General features: G+C 45.8%; 1 protein-coding gene across 4 annotated transcripts in view; it reads left to right on the top strand.

Annotated features, from left to right (window-relative positions):
- Window positions 1-20808, top strand: part of GIPC1 (GIPC PDZ domain containing family member 1) — a 39765-nt gene that overhangs the window by 8636 nt on the left and 10321 nt on the right. For all 4 annotated transcript variants that reach the window (XM_063931725.1, XM_063931723.1, XM_063931724.1 and 1 more), the window contains exon 5: window positions 8599-8714. In XM_063931725.1, coding sequence (XP_063787795.1) covers window positions 8599-8714 — 116 coding nt within the window. The remainder of the gene's footprint in view (window positions 1-8598; window positions 8715-20808) is intronic.

Genomic DNA, 20808 nt, shown 5'->3' with positions numbered 1-20808 from the left:
GAAAATGATAGTGTTAAGGTGCCCACTTGGGCAGCGTATTTCATGCCCAAACCAGTGTTGGGCAAGGCAAAATCCATGTGGGTCATATGCAAGTGACCCGACTCAGTTGATTTCAGGTGTCAAAATTGTTGCCCGAGACTCGTTAACCCTTGCAAAACTACAGCTACTTATTCAAAATAGTCATTCATAATACTGTGTATATGCCCACCTTGCCAGCGTATTTCATGCCCAAACCAGTGTCGGGCAAGGCAAAATCCATGTGGGTCATATGCAAGTCACCCGACTCTATTGAGATCTGGTGTCAAAATTGTTGCCCGAGACTCGTTAACCCTTGCAAAACTACAGCTACTTATTCATAATAGAAAAAGATAGTGTTAAGGTGCCCACTTGGGCAGCATATTTCATGCCCAAACCAGTGTTGGGCAAGGCAAAATACATGTGGGTCATATGCAAGTGACCCGACTCAGTTGATTTCAGGTGTCAAAATTGTTGCCCGAGATTCGTTAACCCTTGCAAAACTACAGCTACTTATTCATAATGGAAAATGATGGTGTTAAGGTGCCCACTTGGGCAGCGTATTTCATGCCCAAACCAGTGTTGGGCAAGGCAAAATCCATGTGGGTCATATGCAAGTGACCCGACTATGTTGATTTCAGCTGTCAAAATTGTTGCCCGTGACTCGTTAACCCTTGCAAAACTACAGCTACTTATTCAAAATAGTTATTCATAATACTGTGTATATGCCCACCTTGCCAGCGTATTTCATGCCCAAACCAGTGTTGGGCAAGGCAAAATCCATGTGGGTCATATGCAAGTGACCAGACTCGGTTGATTTCAGCTGTCAAAATTTTTGCCCGAGACTCGTTAACCCTTGCCAAACTACAGCTACTTATTCATAATAGAAAATGATAGTGTTAAGGTGCCTACTATGCCAGCGTATTTCATGCCCAAACCAGTGTTGAGCAAGGCAAAATCCATGTGGGTCATATGCAAGTGACCCGACTCAGTTGATTTCAGTTGTCAAAATTGTTGCCCGAGACTCGTTAATCCTTGCAATACTACAGCTACTTATTCAAAATAGTAATTCATAATACTGTGTATATGCCCACCTTGCCAGCGTATTTCATACCCAAACCAGTGTCGGGCAAGGCAAAATCCATGTGGGTCATATGCAAGTGACCCGACTCCTATTGAGATCTGGTGTCAAAATTGTTGCCCGAGACTCGTTAACCCTTGCAAAACTACAGCTACTTATTCATAATAGAAAAAGATAGTGTTAAGGTGCCCACTTGGGCAGCGTATTTCATGCCCAAACCAGTGTTGGGCAAGGCAAAATCCATGTGGGTCATATGCAAGTGACCTGACTCAGTTGATTTCAGGTGTCAAAATTGTTGCCCGAGACTCGTTAACACTTGCAAAACTACAGCTACTTTTTCAAAATAGTAATTCATAATACTGTATATGTGCCCACCTTGCCAGCGTATTTCATGCCCAAACCAGTGTTGAGCAAGGCAAAATCCATGTGGGTCATATGCAAGTGACCCGACACAGTTGATTTCAGCTGTCAAAATTGTTGTCAGAGACTCGTTAACCCTTGCAAAACTACAGCTACTTATTCAAAATAGTAATTCATAATACTGTGTATATGCCCACCTTGCCAGCGTATTTCATGCCCAAACCAGTGTCGGGCAAGGCAAAATCCATGTGGGTCATATGCAAGTGACCCGACTCTATTGATTTCTGGTGTCAAAATTGTTGCCCAAGACTCGTTAACCCTTGCAAAACTACAGCTACTTATTCATAATAGAAAAAGATAGTGTTAAGGTGCCCACTTGGGCAGCGTATTTCATGCCCAAACCAGTGTTGGGCAAGGCAAAATCCATGTGGGTCATATGCAAGTGACCAGACTCAGTTGATTTCAGCTGTCAAAATTTTTGCCCGAGACTCGTTAACCCTTGCCAAACTACAGCTACTTATTCATAATAGAAAATGATAGTGTTAAGGTGCCTACTATGCCAGCGTATTTCATGCCCAAACCAGTGTTGAGCAAGGCAAAATCCATGTGGGTCATATGCAAGTGACCCGACACAGTTGATTTCAGCTGTCAAAATCGTTGTCCGAGACTCGTTAACACTTGCAAAACTACAGCTACTTTTTCAAAATAGTAATTCATAATACTGTATATGTGCCCACCTTGCCAGCGTATTTCATGCCCAAACCAGTGTTGAGCAAGGCAAAATCCATGTGGGTCATATGCAAGTGACCCGACACAGTTGATTTCAGCTGTCAAAATTGTTGTCCGAGACTCGTTAACCCTTGCAAAACTACAGCTACTTATTCAAAATAGTAATTCATAATACTGTGTATATGCCCACCTTGCCAGCGTATTTCATGCCCAAACCAGTGTCGGGCAAGGCAAAATCCATGTGGGTCATATGCAAGTGACCCGACTCTATTGATTTCTGGTGTCAAAATTGTTGCCCAAGACTCGTTAACCCTTGCAAAACTACAGCTACTTATTCATAATAGAAAAAGATAGTGTTAAGGTGCCCACTTGGGCAGCGTATTTCATGCCCAAACCAGTGTTGGGCAAGGCAAAATCCATGTGGGTCATATGCAAGTGACCCGACTCAGTTGATTTCAGGTGTCAAAATTGTTGCCCGAGACTCGTTAACCCTTGCAAAACTACAGCTACTTATTCAAAATAGTCATTCATAATACTGTGTATATGCCCACCTTGCCAGCGTATTTCATGCCCAAACCAGTGTCGGGCAAGGCAAAATCCATGTGGGTCATATGCAAGTGACCCGACACAGTTGATTTCAGCTGTCAAAATTGTTGTCCGAGACTCGTTAACCCTTGCAAAACTACAGCTACTTATTCAAAATAGTAATTCATAATACTGTATATGTGCCCACCTTGCCAGCGTATTTCATGCCCAAACCAGTGTTGAGCAAGGCAAAATGCATGTGGGTCATATGCAAGTGACCCGACTCTATTGATTTCTGGTGTCAAAATTGTTGCCCAAGACTCGTTAACCCTTGCAAAACTACAGCTACTTATTCATAATAGAAAAAGATAGTGTTAAGGTGCCCACTTGGGCAGCGTATTTCATGCCCAAACCAGTGTTGGGCAAGGCAAAATCCATGTGGGTCATATGCAAGTGACCAGACTCAATTGATTTCAGCTGTCAAAATTTTTGCCCGAGACTCGTTAACCCTTGCCAAACTACAGCTACTTATTCATAATAGAAAATGATAGTGTTAAGGTGCCTACTATGCCAGCGTATTTCATGCCCAAACCAGTGTTGAGCAAGGCAAAATCCATGTGGGTCATATGCAAGTGACCCGACTCAGTTGATTTCAGTTGTCAAAATTGTTGCCCGAGACTCGTTAACCCTTGCAATACTACAGCTACTTATTCAAAATAGTAATTCATAATACTGTGTATATGCCCACCTTGCCAGCGTATTTCATACCCAAACCAGTGTCGGGCAAGGCAAAATCCATGTGGGTCATATGCAAGTGACCCGACTCTATTGAGATCTGGTGTCAAAATTGTTGCCCGAGACTCGTTAACCCTTGCAAAACTACAGCTACTTATTTATAATAGAAAAAGATAGTGTTAAGGTGCCCACTTGGGCAGCGTATTTCATGCCCAAACCAGTGTTGGGCAAGGCAAAATCCATGTGGGTCATATGCAAGTGACCTGACTCAGTTGATTTCAGGTGTCAAAATTGTTGCCCGAGACTCGTTAACACTTGCAAAACTACAGCTACTTTTTCAAAATAGTAATTCATAATACTGTATATGTGCCCACCTTGCCAGCGTATTTCATGCCCAAACCAGTGTTGAGCAAGGCAAAATCCATGTGGGTCATATGCAAGTGACCCGACACAGTTGATTTCAGCTGTCAAAATTGTTGTCCGAGACTCGTTAACCCTTGCAAAACTACAGCTACTTATTCATAATGGAAAATGATAGTGTTAAGGTGCCCACTTGGGCAGCGTATTTCATGCCCAAACCAGTGTTGGGCAAGGCAAAATCCATGTGGGTCATATGCAAGTGACCCGACTCAGTTGATTTCAGGTGTCAAAATTGTTGCCCGAGACTCGTTAACCCTTGCAAAACTACAGCTACTTATTCAAAATAGTCATTCATAATACTGTGTATATGCCCACCTTGCCAGCGTATTTCATGCCCAAACCAGTGTCGGGCAAGGCAAAATCCATGTGGGTCATATGCAAGTCACCCGACTCTATTGAGATCTGGTGTCAAAATTGTTGCCCGAGACTCGTTAACCCTTGCAAAACTACAGCTACTTATTCATAATAGAAAAAGATAGTGTTAAGGTGCCCACTTGGGCAGCATATTTCATGCCCAAACCAGTGTTGGGCAAGGCAAAATACATGTGGGTCATATGCAAGTGACCCGACTCAGTTGATTTCAGGTGTCAAAATTGTTGCCCGAGATTCGTTAACCCTTGCAAAACTACAGCTACTTATTCATAATGGAAAATGATGGTGTTAAGGTGCCCACTTGGGCAGCGTATTTCATGCCCAAACCAGTGTTGGGCAAGGCAAAATCCATGTGGGTCATATGCAAGTGACCCGACTATGTTGATTTCAGCTGTCAAAATTGTTGCCCGTGACTCGTTAACCCTTGCAAAACTACAGCTACTTATTCAAAATAGTTATTCATAATACTGTGTATATGCCCACCTTGCCAGCGTATTTCATGCCCAAACCAGTGTCGGGCAAGGCAAAATCCATGTGGGTCATATGCAAGTGACCCGACTCTATTGAGATCTGGTGTCAAAATTGTTGCCCGAGATTCGTTAAGCCTTGCAAAACTACAGCTACTTATTCATAATGGAAAATGATGGTGTTAAGGTGCCCACTTGGGCAGCGTATTTCATGCCCAAACCAGTTTTGGGCAAGGCAAAATCCATGTGGGTCATATGCAAGTGACCCGACTCCGTTGATTTCAGCTGTCAAAATTGTTGCCCGAGACTCGTTAACCCTTGCAAAACTACAGTTACTTATTCAAAATAGTAATTCATAATACTGTGTATATGCCCACCTTGCCAGCGTATTTCATGCCCAAACCAGTGTTGGGCAAGGCAAAATCCATGTGGGTCATATGCAAGTGACCAGACTCAGTTGATTTCAGCTGTCAAAATTTTTGCCCGAGACTCGTTAACCCTTGCCAAACTACAGCTACTTATTCATAATAGAAAATGATAGTGTTAAGGTGCCTACTATGCCAGCGTATTTCATGCCCAAACCAGTGTTGAGCAAGGCAAAATCCATGTGGGTCATATGCAAGTGACCCGACTCAGTTGATTTCAGTTGTCAAAATTGTTGCCCGAGACTCGTTAATCCTTGCAATACTACAGCTACTTATTCAAAATAGTAATTCATAATACTGTGTATATGCCCACCTTGCCAGCGTATTTCATACCCAAACCAGTGTCGGGCAAGGCAAAATCCATGTGGGTCATATGCAAGTGACCCGACTCTATTGAGATCTGGTGTCAAAATTGTTGCCCGAGACTCGTTAACCCTTGCAAAACTACAGCTACTTATTCATAATAGAAAAAGATAGTGTTAAGGTGCCCACTTGGGCAGCGTATTTCATGCCCAAACCAGTGTTGGGCAAGGCAAAATCCATGTGGGTCATATGCAAGTGACCAGACTCAGTTGATTTCAGCTGTCAAAATTTTTGCCCGAGACTCGTTAACCCTTGCCAAACTACAGCTACTTATTCATAATAGAAAATGATAGTGTTAAGGTGCCTACTATGCCAGCGTATTTCATGCCCAAACCAGTGTTGAGCAAGGCAAAATCCATGTGGGTCATATGCAAGTGACCCGACACAGTTGATTTCAGCTGTCAAAATTGTTGTCCGAGACTCGTTAACACTTGCAAAACTACAGCTACTTTTTCAAAATAGTAATTCATAATACTGTATATGTGCCCACCTTGCCAGCGTATTTCATGCCCAAACCAGTGTCGGGCAAGGCAAAATCCATGTGGGTCATATGCAAGTCACCCGACTCTATTGAGATCTGGTGTCAAAATTGTTGCCCGAGACTTGTTAACCCTTGCAAAACTACAGCTACTTATTCATAATAGAAAAAGATAGTGTTAAGGTGCCCACTTGGGCAGCATATTTCATGCCCAAACCAGTGTTGGGCAAGGCAAAATACATGTGGGTCATATGCAAGTGACCCGACTCAGTTGATTTCAGGTGTCAAAATTGTTGCCAGAGATTCGTTAACCCTTGCAAAACTACAGCTACTTATTCATAATGGAAAATGGTGGTGTTAAGGTGCCCACTTGGGCAGCGTATTTCATGCCCAAACCAGTGTTGGGCAAGGCAAAATCCATGTGGGTCATATGCAAGTGACCCGACACAGTTGATTTCAGCTGTCAAAATTGTTGCCCGTGACTCGTTAACCCTTGCAAAACTACAGCTACTTATTCAAAATAGTAATTCATAATACTGTATATGTGCCCACCTTGCCAGTGTATTTCATGCCCAAACCAGTGTTGAGCAAGGCAAAATCCATGTGGGTCATATGCAAGTGACCTGACTCAGTTGATTTCAGTTGTCAAAATTGTTGCCCGAGACTCGTTAACCCTTGCCAAACTACAGCTACTTATTCATAATAGAAAATGATAGTGTTAAGGTGCCTACTATGCCAGCGTATTTCATGCCCAAACCAGTGTTGAGCAAGGCAAAATCCATGTGGGTCATATGCAAGTGACCTGACTCAGTTGATTTCAGGTGTCAAAATTGTTGCCCGAGACTCGTTAACCCTTGCAAAACTACAGTTACTTATTCAAAATAGTAATTCATAATACTGTATATGTGCCCACCTTGCCAGTGTATTTCATGCCCAAACCAGTGTTGAGCAAGGCAAAATCCATGTGGGTCATATGCAAGTGACCTGACTCAGTTGATTTCAGTTGTCAAAATTGTTGCCCGACACTCGTTAACCCTTGCAAAACTACAGCTACTTATTCAAAATAGTAATTCATAATACTGTATATGTGCCCACCTTGCCAGCGTATTTCATGCCCAAACCAGTGTTGGGCAAGGCAAAATACATGTGGGTCATATGCAAGTGACCCGACTCAGTTGATTACAGGTGTCAAAATTGTTGCCCGAGATTCGTTAACCATTGCAAAACTACAGCTACTTATTCAAAATGGTAAATTATAGTGTATGTGCCCACTTTGCCAGCGTATTTCATGCCCAAACCAGTGCTGGGCAAGCCAAAATACATGTGGGTCATATGAAAGGGACCCTACTCTGTGAATTTCAGTTGTCAAATGTGTTGCCCAAGACTCATTAACCCTTGCAAAACTGAATGATCTGAATAAGAAGCTGGAGCTCGAATAAGAAGTGAATAAGAAGCTGGAGCTTGTATAAGAAGTGAATAAGAAGCTGGCCGAATAAGAAGCTAACTTCAGCCTCGTGCTGCAATCAGAAGATCTGCATTAGGTCCAGAGTCTTTTATACAACCCTGCCAAACTGAGCTACATTAACCAAGTCCTTCAGAGCACTGGTCACTGAGTTCACTTTTCTATCAACGAGGTTGTGTCTGAGACCGCTGTCTTCCTGATTTTGGCTGGGACACAAAGTAACAAATATCAGGGAGACTTGAAATGGCAGAGTCCTAGACCAACCCAGCAGTATCCATAACTTGTTATCAATGCTGTCTCAAAGCATAGCATTACCTCAGGCCACTGCCAAGTAACCATTAAGTTTAAAACACATATTATGCACATACAGTTTATACAGTTGCATAGCAGCTAATGAAGAGATGATGCCAAGCGGGATTAGCCATTATTTGCATCACATCAACCCCTGCTCTCGCCACATGTGTCTGGAAACAGCTGACTATGAGTTAAAGCATATTACAGCTTGGATTTGGACACCAGTTGCTGCAACCATTGCAGTATCTGGGATTTCATGGTTTAGAGATAATTATACCCCTTTAACATGAAGCAAAAAACTTGGGATATTGCCGGGGCATCCTTCGTCTTGTATCTGTGTGAAAGGGTCTACCCGGGTCCAAAATACCAGGGTTATTCCCGGGTCAGACACAGGTTGCCTTCATTGTGAAAGGTGCAACCTGGGTTTTTCGACCCGGCTTACTTTTCAAAGGTAATATGTATCTGTAGGGTCAACCTCAATGTCCACAGTAACATACAGGGCAGGCACGGTTCAGTGTGAAAGGGTTGACCGAGGAATATCCCAGGACCAAGGTGCAGTGTGAAAGGGGCAAAAGAACTAAGATGTGTGTCCAACCCATGTTCAGTAACCTGGGTGAAAGCCCCAGCTTTGGTCTGAAAGTGGTATTATTTTCCCCACTATCTCCTCAGCAGTCAGGAAATGAGCCGGTGTCACTCAGCACAGTATTGGTGTAACACAGTAGCCAGTGTGAAATGATAAGACAACAATAAACCTGAGTGTAAGATACAGAGAGATTTCTGTGTTTGCTGAAGGAGTGTCAGTCATGACTGCATTTAATGTGTCACTGGGTTGCAGGCAGCACACTGACTCTGTATGTTTCTTTCCACCGTAGATATGATCGGCCAGCGCTCCAGCACATCCACTAATACTTCTGGGATATCATCGGGTAGGGGGACATTACGTCTGAGAGCTAAGGGTTCACCAACTGTGGAAGAGTTGGTGAAAGAGGTGCGTATTGATTGCATGGGATGTTACATAGGGATGGGAGGGTTGGGGGTACAGGTATGTATACAGAAGCATTTATTGGGATAACACAATGTACACAGAAATGTGTACGCAGTGAGTGGAGGGGTATTAAGACAGACTTTTGGGGGACATGGTTCTGTACGGGTCTACCCAGATCACAGCTTGGTGTAAAAGGGTCCTTGATAAATAACCCAGGTTGAGTGACCTGGGTATCTGACCCTGGTAGCTACTAGGGTTGGACCCTGATAACGGTGCAGTGTAAACAGCTCGACCTCTGTTATCCGACCCAGGTTATGCTTAAAAGCAGCTGATTGGCTGTGTATGCAGAGGTCCACCTCAATGGCTTGTCTGTTAGTGATAGGCAGGGCAGACCTAGGTGCAGTGTTAACAAGGCTGACCTGGAAATAACCCGGATCCAAGGTGCAGTGTAAACAGGGTCTGACCCGAGTTGGGTCGGACCTAGGTTTTTGGGTGGAAAAGTGGTTTTATTCTGGGGAAGGGGGTAAAAGAGACCTTTTTAGGGGGGAATTGTTATGGGTATGGATGAGGAGAGGTGTACAGAACAGTTTGGGCTGGGCACTGTTGTATATGTAGTGAGGTGTAGAGTGTACAGGAACTGTTTTTTAGTGGAGACACTGTATTATTAATATGTGAGTGTGTGTGTTCATGCTAGCGTGAAGTTCTGGAAGGGCGGCAATTGGGGTACTTCTGTGCACCCGTTTCCGAAAAGGGGATGTGGTCTCATGGCGTGCCCCCTGTCCTTCACACTTGGGGTCGTGCCCAGTACTTACAGACATGCTGGGCTGCCCCAAGCTTTCCCCTTGTGAATAGATGCCATGCGCATAGCATCTATTCACCGCCGGTGAGCGCTATACCGCACTGCAGCCCATGGATGGGGACAGAAGAGGGCAGGCTGCTCCAGCGGGACACCGCCAGGAGGGCAGGGATCATTTTGACTTTTTAAAATCGGGCAGGGTGCTGTGCCCCACTGAAATAGGCTATGAACTGATGGACATGTAAGAGTATTTCTGCAGCAGGGAAACATCATAGTCTAGAGTGGATCTGGATCCAGAGGCACCAAGAGGCAAAAGCTTTAGCTGTCCCAGGATGCATAGGGGCCTACTCTATAACCCCGCCTCCAGGCACTGAGAGCTCCATTTTTAGTTGGTGCCTACAGCAGCAGGTCACTAAACAGGAAGCCTAAAAGCTTTTTTCTGACAGAAATAATTGTGTTTTTAATTCAGAGCTGGCAGCACTGTAAGTCAGTCTGACTTCAATGCTGCAGCTCTATCACCTCCCAAGCGGTGCCGCATACTCTCGCTGGCCTGGTTCCCGGGTACTTGCGGCGAGGAGATCCGAAGATGTAGGCACAGTCCTGGATCACTCTCCAGGATCGCGTGGCTGCTACAGGGAGGCAGGTAAGAGGGTCTCCTTGCGGGACCCGCTGTTAAATCGCGTTCCGTCCTCGACCTAGGGAGACGGGTCGCGGCGCTGGCGTGGACACGGTCACTGAGCAGGGACCCCACTAGACCACCAGGGCAATAGGAATGCAGGACAGTTGTATTAACACCTCATTTTATAAGGCTCCACAGTACCTGGGGTGGAAGACCGGCATAGGGGATGCGGCGCTTGACCTGTAGCCCCTCCCTTGGCCCAGGGCACCATCTCCTTGCAGATTTCCCGCCCTGGAGCTGCTCCACTCTCCCTCATTCCCTCAGAGACGTTGGCGCCACCTTGACAGCATAGCAGCAGCTGGTCTCCGGGATTGCTGGGCAAGGTCTCCCTTGTAAAGTCGCCTGTATACAGCACCGTGCATTTACATTACACTTAAGTGTCCTACCTGTCACTGAGACAGCGTCATTTGAAAAATTGTGTACACTGCAGATTATATTGTACTACTGTAGTAGTCTACTATATCCTCCGGTCTTCGGATCATGCTGTGATATACTAGTTTTAGTGCAGCTTTATTGTGATATAAATTCTGCATTTCATGTGACCGTGTGTGCCTGTACTGTTGTGTGGTTTCACTTTCAGTGTTTCCCAGCTATACCCATCACTATATTATTTACCCTGGTCTAGGTGCGTTTGCGTTAAGTAACATAGTGTACAGTGTTTATTCAGATATAAGTATATTACATCTGTGTCACAGTCACGCTATACCTTATCTGTTTACTCCACAGATTATTATTATTGTCTGGCTATAATCGTACTGTGTAAGACCTTGTTTACATTGTGCAATGTCTAACAAAAAGGGCAGCAAATCTGCGGAAACTCCTGCAACATGCAGAGCAAGCTCCGCTGCTTTATCAGGAGGAATTGTTACATGATGGTCTCTGCACTGCTTGTCCTGCACCTACCAGTCAGTCCGCAGCACCTGCACTTAGTCAGGAGACACCATGGGCAGCATTCACTACCCTGTTGAGTACTCTGATGGAGCACCGTGCGCACCCTATTGGGCCACCTGTGGTATTACCTTCACAAATTGTCCCTATGGTAAACCCGCCTTGGGCGGAAAATTTGTCTAACCAACTGCAACAACTAAATCAGTATCTGACAGAAATCTACCTTGGGTCACTCACATGCCCCTAGTTCCTCCTTGCGGGCTGCTTCTTCCTCTCAATCTACTAACCTCTCTGACATTTTCTATGACGAGGAAGGGAGCATACGGTCCTATCTGACACTGACTCCTGTGTTGCAGATGTGGACGCTCTTTTACTGGTAGATGTCCCTGCCTTGATAATGACTCTTGAGCATATTCTCCAAATCACAGATGAGGAGGATTCCACTACGGTGACTAAGAAAACAGATAATTTTAAACAGCCGAAAGTGGTTAAAACTGTTTTACCTTATTCTGATCATATAGTGGACATCAGACGGCAACCCTGGTCTAACCCAGGGCAGAAATTTTCCAAAAGGGCTTTAGCTCGCTATCCTCTCCCTGCAGAGTTATGTACGAAATGGGAACTACACCTCCGGTGGACTCTCATGTCACCCGTCTCTCATGGTGTCGTCCACTCTGCCTGTCACCTCACTGAAGGAACCGACAGATAAGCGCATTGAAGGATGCCTGAAATCTATTTACTCCTAAGGGCTGTACACTATAGCTGCCTCTTGGGCCGCAAATGGTATCGGGCGTGGGCTCTGGTGCTAGAGGAGGAGCTACCTGAGAATATTTCTGACAATGCCAGACAATACCTGTCTCATTGCCACCGCTTCTTGTTACATTCAAGAGGTGTCCTCTGTGGCGGGAATGTTTGCGGCCAAGGTGTAAGCTACGTCTCTCCTGGCACGCCGCATTCTGTGGTTAAGGTCGTGGAAAGTTGGCTTGGACTCAAAGAAGACTTTGGAAGTCCTCCCCTTCACTGGGAACATTTTGTTTGGGGAAGACCTGAATAAAATTGTGTCTAAACTGGCAGCTGCTAAGACAGCTTTTCTCCTCACTAATAACCCTTCTCAGAAGGCAAAAAGTACCACTTTTCGTTCCTTTCGGCCTCAAGGGGAAAGCAAAAGGTCAGGCATACCCTTGACAATCTCGTGTTTCCAAAACCTCCAAGCCCAAGGCAAGTAGCCTGTCAGCCTGCTGCAAAACATGACAAGCCTGCAGCATGATGGGGCGGACCTCTACCTGGGGGACCCCAGGGTTGGAGGCCGACTTCTACAGTTTGCCCAGGTCTGGCTTACAACCACTTCAGACGCTTGGGTACTGGAAATGGTCTCTCACTGGTACGCTGTCTCATTCAGGAGACGTCCCCCTCACCAGTTCTGCACAACTACCCTTCCGTCAGATCCGTTGAAAGCGCAGTCTCTCTCTCTCTGGTTGTGCCGGTTCCTCTGTCCCAGAGTGGCAGAGGTTACTACTCGACTCTGTTCCTGGTTCTGAAACCCAATGGGTCCTTCCAACCTATACTCAACCTCAAGTCTTTTGAACAAGTTTGTGAGAGTATCCAAGTGTTGTATGGAAACGCTGCACTCAATAGTTCTGGCTATGAAACCCGGAGACTATATGGTATCCCTGAATATACAGGATGCGTAGCTGCATGTTCATATTGCCATTTCGCATCAGCAGTTCCTGCAGTTTGCTATTGACGACCTTCATTACCAATTCCAGGCCCTGCCATTTGGACTGGCTACGGCTCCTCAGATCTTCACTAAGGTCATGACCAATATGACGGCTCACCTCCATAGCCAGGGAATCAGAATCTTCCCATATCTGGATGACAATCCTGATTCTGGCAAGTTCACATGAAATCCTCCTCCGTCATCTACAACTGTCGGTAACCTTCCTGCAAGCCTACGGGTGACTGATAAATTGGAAAAAGTCCTCCCTGGTCCCAGCTCAGAGCATGGTGCACCTAGGGGCTCTGCTGGATAGTCAGAGACTGTTCTTGGCCCTGTACAAGGTCCTGAAACTTCAGGACAGGATAAGACACTTCATTCGTCGCCCCAGAGTGTCGATACACTCGGCGATGCAAGTCCTTGGCCTTATGGTGTCATCCTTCAACATGGTAGAGTACGCTCAATTTCACTCTCGACCTCTGCAATGGTTTACCTCCATCGGATTAGGTACCAAATGGTCTCTTTGACTTCCGGAGGTTCGTCTGTCGCTGTCCTGGTGGCTCCAGGACCAATGGTTGAGCAGGGGCCGTCCCTTCTGGATCCCCAACTGGGTCCTCCTGACCAGAGATGCCAGTCTTCGGGTGCAACACTTGTTTCAGGGTCGTTGGACCAAGGAAGAATCACTCCTTCCGATCAACATTCTAGAACTGTGGGCAGTGTTCAATACACTGTCTATCGCCCTACCTCTGGTATGGAACAGGCCTGTTCAGGTACAGTCAGACAATGCCACCACAGTGGCATTCATAAACCATCAAGGCGGCACTCAAAGCCGCATGGCAAAGTTGAAAGTGTCCAAAATCCTCCGTTGGGCGGAACGCCATCTGCCAGCCATATCGGCAGTGTTCATTCCAGACATCCTGAACTGGGAAGCAGATTTCCTCAGTCGCCAGGACTTTCACTCCGGAGAGTGGAGCCTTCATCCCGAAGTCTTCCAACTCCTGGTAGACAGATGGGGTCTGCCGCACATTGACCTCATGGCGTCTCGACACAATCATGAGGTTCCTCAGGCAGCGTTCGTGGATGCATTGGCAGTTCCGTGGAACTTTCAGCTGCCGTACATATTCCCTCCGGTGTCTCTTCTGCCCAGGGTACTGTGGAAGTTCAAGCAAGAAGGAGGAATGCTAATTCTAGTTGTTCCAGCGTGGCCCAGATGGCATTAGTTCTCAGACCTGCATGGTCTATCAACAGTGTCCCATTCTACTTCCTTAGTGTCAAGACCTCCTAGTACAGGGACCTTGTCTCTACCCAGACCTGGCTAGACTGGCTTTGACGGCGTGGCTCTTGAAGCATCACTCATAAAGGCCAAAGGTTTTCTGAGACTGTTATTCAGACTAAGCTAAAGGCCCACAAACCGGCTTCTGCCCGGATTTATTACAGGGTTTGGCATTCTTACTTAACGTTTGTGTGCTGATAAGAATTATGACACCTATCATTTCAGGACTTCCAGAATTCTGGCTTTTCTACAAAGAGGCTTGGACTTAGTTCTTCGTCTTGCCTCCCTGAAGGTTTACATATCTGCCTTGTCTGTGTGGTTTCAGCGCAAGATTGCCTCTATTCCTGATGTACATACGTTCATTCAGGGTGTTCTACGTATTCATCCTCCCTATGTCTCCCCAGTGTCTCCATGGGACCTGTCTATTGTATTGAAAGCTCTCCAAGAGTCTACCTTCGAACCTCTTGGATCGGTGGACCTCAAATGGCTCATGGCCAAGGTCCAGTTCTTGCTGGCTATTGCCTCTGCAAGAAGGGTCTCGGAGCTTTGTCCTGTCGTCCACTCTTGCTGATTTTCCACCGTGACAGAGCGGTTCTCCGAACCCGGCCCGGTTACTAACCTAAGGTGGTGTCATCTTTTCACCTTAACCAAGAGATTGTGGTCCCGTCCTTTATCTCTTCGGACTTGTCGGCTAAAGAAAGGTTTTTAGATGTGGTTAGGGCTCTCCGTATCTATGTGGACAGGACCGCCTCTATTAGACGGTCTGATACCCTATTTGTCCTGTTTTGATTCCACAAATGTGGCTGGCCTGCGAATAAGCAAACCTTGGCCAGATGGATTAAAATGGTGATTGCACATGCTTCTGTGCAGGCTGGTCTTCCAACTAATGCTGCGATTAAGGCTCATTCTACCCGGTCTGTTGGACCTTCTTGGGCGGCCCGCCATGGTGCGTCCGCAGAACAATTGTGCAAGGCGGCTACATGGTCCTCAGTGAACACGTATGTTAGGTTCTCTGCCTTTGATGCCTTCGCCTCCCAGGATGCTTCCTTTGAACGCCGGATTCTCACATCCGCCAAGGCGCGTCCCCTCCCTTGAGGAACTGCTTTAGGACATCCCCGATGTTTCCCTGTGGAAACCTGTATACCCTGATGCACAAAAATAGTGTTATCGTAGACTTACCATTGTTAACGCTCTTTCTGCGAAGTACACAGGGTTCCACAGAGCGCCCACCCTGACGCACTTAGCTTCTTTGGGTTTGTATGGCATTTGCCACTGGTACCTTCTCCTGTTGTGAGAATGTGTTCTTATGTGACTAACATCTTCATTCTCTCTTGCCTGCTTTCTGCATTGGACTGGTTAACAAAACTGAGCTCTCAGTGCTTGGAGGCGGGGTTATAGAGGAGGCCCCTATGCATCCTGGGACAGCTAAAGCTTTTGCCTGTTGGTGCCTCTGGATCCAGATCCACTCTACACCCGGATGTTTCCCTGTGGAACCCTGTGTACTTAGCAGAAAGAGTGTTAATGGTAAGTCTACCATAACACACCTTTTTTCATAATTTATATAATATATACAGTGTATAGATATACAGATATGTCCTCATACATCTAACCTCAATGTGCCATGCGTCCGGAGATGCCTGGTGCGAGTGAGCGGACAGGTCCCATATTCTGCTAACGTCGAGCATTTTCTTTTTGATGAAAATGCTTCTTATTTGCAGCGCGATGCGACTAGGACACATGAGGATCTGTGCTGTTTAATTTGATATGTGACACTTGTTATCTGTGTGCGGCTGAGCACAAAGGAACTTGTATTGAGCAAAAAGCTGCGGCTGCTACATTGTAGCACTTCATATACAGATTCAGAGATACAAGTGTTACATATTAAATTAATCAGCACAGTCTCCTTGTGCTTCCTAGCCACAACATGTTGCGACTATCGGTGGGTACACACTAGGTGATGTGCCCTATGAGCGACGTCACCTCCCAGGCCGGGGTGGTTGGCGGTAGAGCGTACACACTGAGCGATATGCAAACGATATCGATCAGAAACGTCACGCCGCAGCCGGGCTTTCATGCAGTTTTTGGATGCACCTGTATGTTCTGAAGAGACAAGTCCTGTGAGTGCCACGTTCAACTTTGATTTTATATATATATATATATATATTTATTACACATTCACCCCTCTTTGTATTTTTCATGTTTTGTTGCCTCACAACCTGGAATTAAAATGGATTGTTTGAATGTTTGCATAATTTCATTCACAGAACATGGCTACAACTTTGTAGATTTTCTTTTTTTTTAATTGTGAAGCAAACAACAAATAGGACCAAATAACAGAAAACGTCAGCATGCATAACTATTCACCCCCCTAAAGTCAGTACTTTGTAGAGCCACCTTTTGCAGCAATTACAGCTGCAAATCGCTTGCCACTGGGATTTTTGCCCATTCCTAAAGGCAAAACTGCTCCAGCGCTCCAGCTCCTTCATGTTGGATGGTTTCTGCTTGTGAACAGCAATCTTCAAGTCTGACCATAGATTCTCAATTGAATTGAGATCTGGGCTTTGGCTGGCCATTCCAACACATTTAAATGTTTTCCCTTAAACCACTCGAGTGTTGCTTTAGCAGTATGCTTTGTTGCATTGTCCTGCTGGAAGGTGAACCTCTGTCCCAGTCTCAAATCACAGGCAGACTGAAACAGGTTTTGCTCAAGAATATCTCTGTATTTAGCACCATCCATCTTTCCCTCAAGTAAAAACAGTTTACCAGTCCCTGCTGCTGAAAAACATCCCCACAGCATGATGCTGCCACCACCATGTTTCACTGTGGGGATGGTGTTCATGTGGTGATGGGATGTGTTGGGTTTGCGCCAGACATAGCGTTTTCCTTAGTGGCCGAAAAGTTACATTTTAGTTTCATCTGACCAGAGCACCTTCCTCCATAATTTGTTTATCAGTGTACATTCAATGAACTGTCTGGTTATATGACGAAAAGAACAAGCTAATAATTATACTAGCACATCAGTTTCTAATCTGACATCTGAAGTTGATCTGCACAATAGGGTTCCGATCCTTATTTTCTTCTTTTCTTGTTATCTCCTCCTCCAATGTTCTTCTCATTCTTATTCTTCTTTTGTATATTTTATATGATTTATTGTCTTTATTTGAGCATTTAAGATCATATCAAATACTGAAGGGATTTCACAAACATTGTTATTTGATACATATGTGGATTGAAAAAGTGTATTTGTCAATGTAATTTTAAGGGATATTATTTGATGTATATCTTTTGTGAACCACCTAGATGTGAACCCCTGATAAAGTCCTAACGGACGAAACATGTTGGGTTTCTACAAATTTGGGTTTCTATGAATTTGTGAACAGATCACACATGCTTTTTCGTGTTGAAGAATAAGCACTTCACCGAACGACTGAGAACATCATATAATAGAATATCACAGATGAATGTATTACTCAATCAACATGTGTGATTCTGCTATTCATGTTATGGAAGTCTATATGGCAATACTGTAATATGTTGTGTTAATAAACAATATTTCTCTATCGTCCTAAGTGGATGCTGGGGTTCCTGAAAGGACCATGGGGAATAGCGGCTCCGCAGGAGACAGGGCACAAAAAAGTAAAGCTTTACTAGGTCAGGTGGTGTGCACTGGCTCCTCCCCCTATGACCCTCCTCCAGACTCCAGTTAGATTTTGTGCCCGAACGAGAAGGGTGCAATCTAGGTGGCTCTCCTAAAGAGCTGCTTAGAGAAAGTTTAGTTTAGGTTTTTTTCTTTACAGTGAGTCCTGCTGGCAACAGGATCACTGCAACGTGGGACTTAGGGGGAAAGTAGTAAACTCACCTGCATGCAGAGTGGATTTGCTGCTTGGCTACTGGACACCATTAGCTCCAGAGGGATCGAACACAGGCCCAGCCGTGGAGTCCGGTCCCGGAGCCGCGCCGCCGACCCCCTTGCAGATGCTGAAGCGTGAAGAGGTCCGGAAACCGGCGGCTGAAGACTCCTCAGTCTTCATAAGGTAGCGCACAGCACTGCAGCTGTGCGCCATTTTCCTCTCAGCACACTTCACTGGGCAGTCACTGAGGGTGCAGAGCGCTGGGGGGGGGCGCTCTGAGAGGCAAATATAAACCTTATACAAGGCTAAAAATACCTCACATATAGCCCATAGGGGCTATATGGAGATATTTAACCCCTGCCTGACTGGAAAAATAGCGGGAGAAGAACCCGCCGAAAAAGGGGCGGGGCCTATCTCCTCAGCACACGGCGCCATTTTCTGTCACAGCTCCGCTGGTCAGAACGGCTCCCAGGTCTCTCCCCTGCACTGCACTACAGAAACAGGGTAAAACAGAGAGGGGGGGCACATTAATGGCTATATATATATATATTAAAGCAGCTATAAGGGAGCACTTAATATAAGGATATCCCTTGTATATATAGCGCTTTGTGGTGTGTGCTGGCAGACTCTCCCTCTGTCTCCCCAAAAGGGCTAGTGGGTCCTGTCTTCATTAGAGCATTCCCTGTGAGTTTGCGGTGTGTGTCGGTACGTGGTGTCGACATGTATGAGGACGATATTGGTGTGGAGGCGGAGCAATTGCCAAATATGCAGATGTCACCCCCCAGGGGGTCGACACCAGAATGGATGCCTTTATTTGTGGAATTACGTGATGGTTTATCTTCCCTTAAACAGTCAGTTGAGGACATGAGGCGGCCGGACAATCAATTAATGCCTGTCCAGGCGCCTCAAACACCGTCAGGGGCTGTAAAACGCCCTTTGCCTCAGTCGGTCGACACAGACCCAGACACGGGCACTGATTCCAGTGACGACGGTAGAAATTCAAACGTATTTTCCAGTAGGGCCACACGTTATATGATTTTGGCAATGAAGGAGACGTTACATTTAGCTGATACTACAGATACCGTAAAACAGGGTATTATGTATGGTGTGAAAAAACTACAAACAGTTTTTCCTGAATCAGAAGAATTAAATGACGTGTGTGATGAAGCGTGGGTTGCTCCTGATAAAAAGTTGATAATTTCAAAAAAGTTATTGGCATTATACCCTTTCCCGCCAGAGGTTAGGGCGCGCTGGGAAACACCCCCTAAGGTGGACAAGGCGCTCACACGCTTATCCAAACAAGTGGCGTTACCCTCTCCTGAGATGGCCGCACTTAAGGATCCATCAGATAGAAAGATGGAAGTTATTCAAAAGAATATATACACACATGCAGGTGTTATACTACGACCAGCTATAGCAACTGCCTGGATGTGCAGTGCTGGAGTAGTTTGGTCAGAATCCCTGATTGAAAATATTGATACCCTAGATAGGGACAATGTTTTACTGTCGTTAGAACAAATAAAGGATGCATTTATCTATATGCGTGATGCACAGAGGGATATTTGCACACTGGCATCTCGGGTGAGTGCTATGTCCATTTCAGCCAGAAGAGCCTTATGGACACGACAGTGGACAGGCGATGCGGATTCAAAACGTCACATGGAGGTTTTGCCGTATAAAGGGGAGAAGTTATTTGGAGTTGGTCTATCAGACTTGGTGGCCACGGCTACTGCCGGGAAATCCACTTTTTTACCTCAAGTCACTCCCCAACAGAGAAAGGCACCGACCTTTCAACCACAGCCTTTTCGCTCCTACAAAAATAAGAGAGCAAAGGGCTTGTCGTACCTGCCACGAGGCAGAGGAAGAGGGAAGAGACACCAACAGGCAGCTCCTTCCCAGGAACAGAAGCCCTCCCCGGCTCCTGCAAAAACCTCAGCATGACGCTGGGGCCTCTCAAGCGGACTCGGGGACAGTGGGGGGCCGTCTCAAAAATTACAGCGCGCAGTGGGCTCACTCGCAGGTAGACCCCTGGATCCTGCAGATAATATCTCAGGGGTACAGGTTGGAATTAGAGACGGATCCTCCTCATCGTTTCCTGAAGTCTGCCTTACCAACCGTCTCTTCCGAAAGGGAGAGGGTGTTGGAAGCCATTCACAAGCTGTACGCTCAGCAGGTGATAGTCAAAGTACCCCTATTACAACAAGGAAAGGGGTATTATTCCACTCTATTTGTGGTACCGAAGCCGGATGGCTCGGTAAGGCCTATTCTAAATCTGAAGTCCTTGAACCTCTACATAAAAAAGTTCAAGTTCAAGATGGAGTCACTCAGAGCAGTGATAGCGAACCTGGAAGAAGGGGACTTTATGGTATCCTTGGACATCAAGGATGCGTATCTACACGTTCCGATTTACCCCGCACACCAGGGGTACCTCAGGTTCATTGTTCAAAACTGTCACTATCAGTTTCAGACGCTGCCGTTCGGATTGTCCACGGCGCCTCGGGTCTTTACCAAGGTAATGGCCGAGATGATGATTCTTCTTCGAAGAAAAGGCGTATTAGTTATCCCATACTTGGACGATCTCCTAATAAGGGCAAGGTCCAGAGAACAGCTGGAGACAGCTTTAGCACTATCTCAAGAGGTGCTAAGACAACACGGGTGGATTCTGAATATTCCAAAATCCCATTTAATCCCGACAACTCGTCTGCTGTTCCTAGGAATGATTCTGGACACGGTTCAGAAAAAGGTTTTCCTTCCAGAGGAAAAAGCCAAGGAGTTATCCGATCTGGTCAGGAACCTCCTAAAACCAGGAAAAGTGTCAGTACATCAATGCACAAGAGTCCTGGGAAAAATGGTGGCTTCTTACGAAGCAATTCCATTCGGCAGATTCCATGCAAGA

Source organism: Pseudophryne corroboree, chromosome 6, assembly GCF_028390025.1.
Source record: "Pseudophryne corroboree isolate aPseCor3 chromosome 6, aPseCor3.hap2, whole genome shotgun sequence".
Classification (NCBI taxonomy): domain Eukaryota; kingdom Metazoa; phylum Chordata; class Amphibia; order Anura; family Myobatrachidae; genus Pseudophryne; species Pseudophryne corroboree.
Note: the sequence above shows the minus strand (reverse complement) of the source record. Positions and strands in the feature narration are given on the sequence as shown.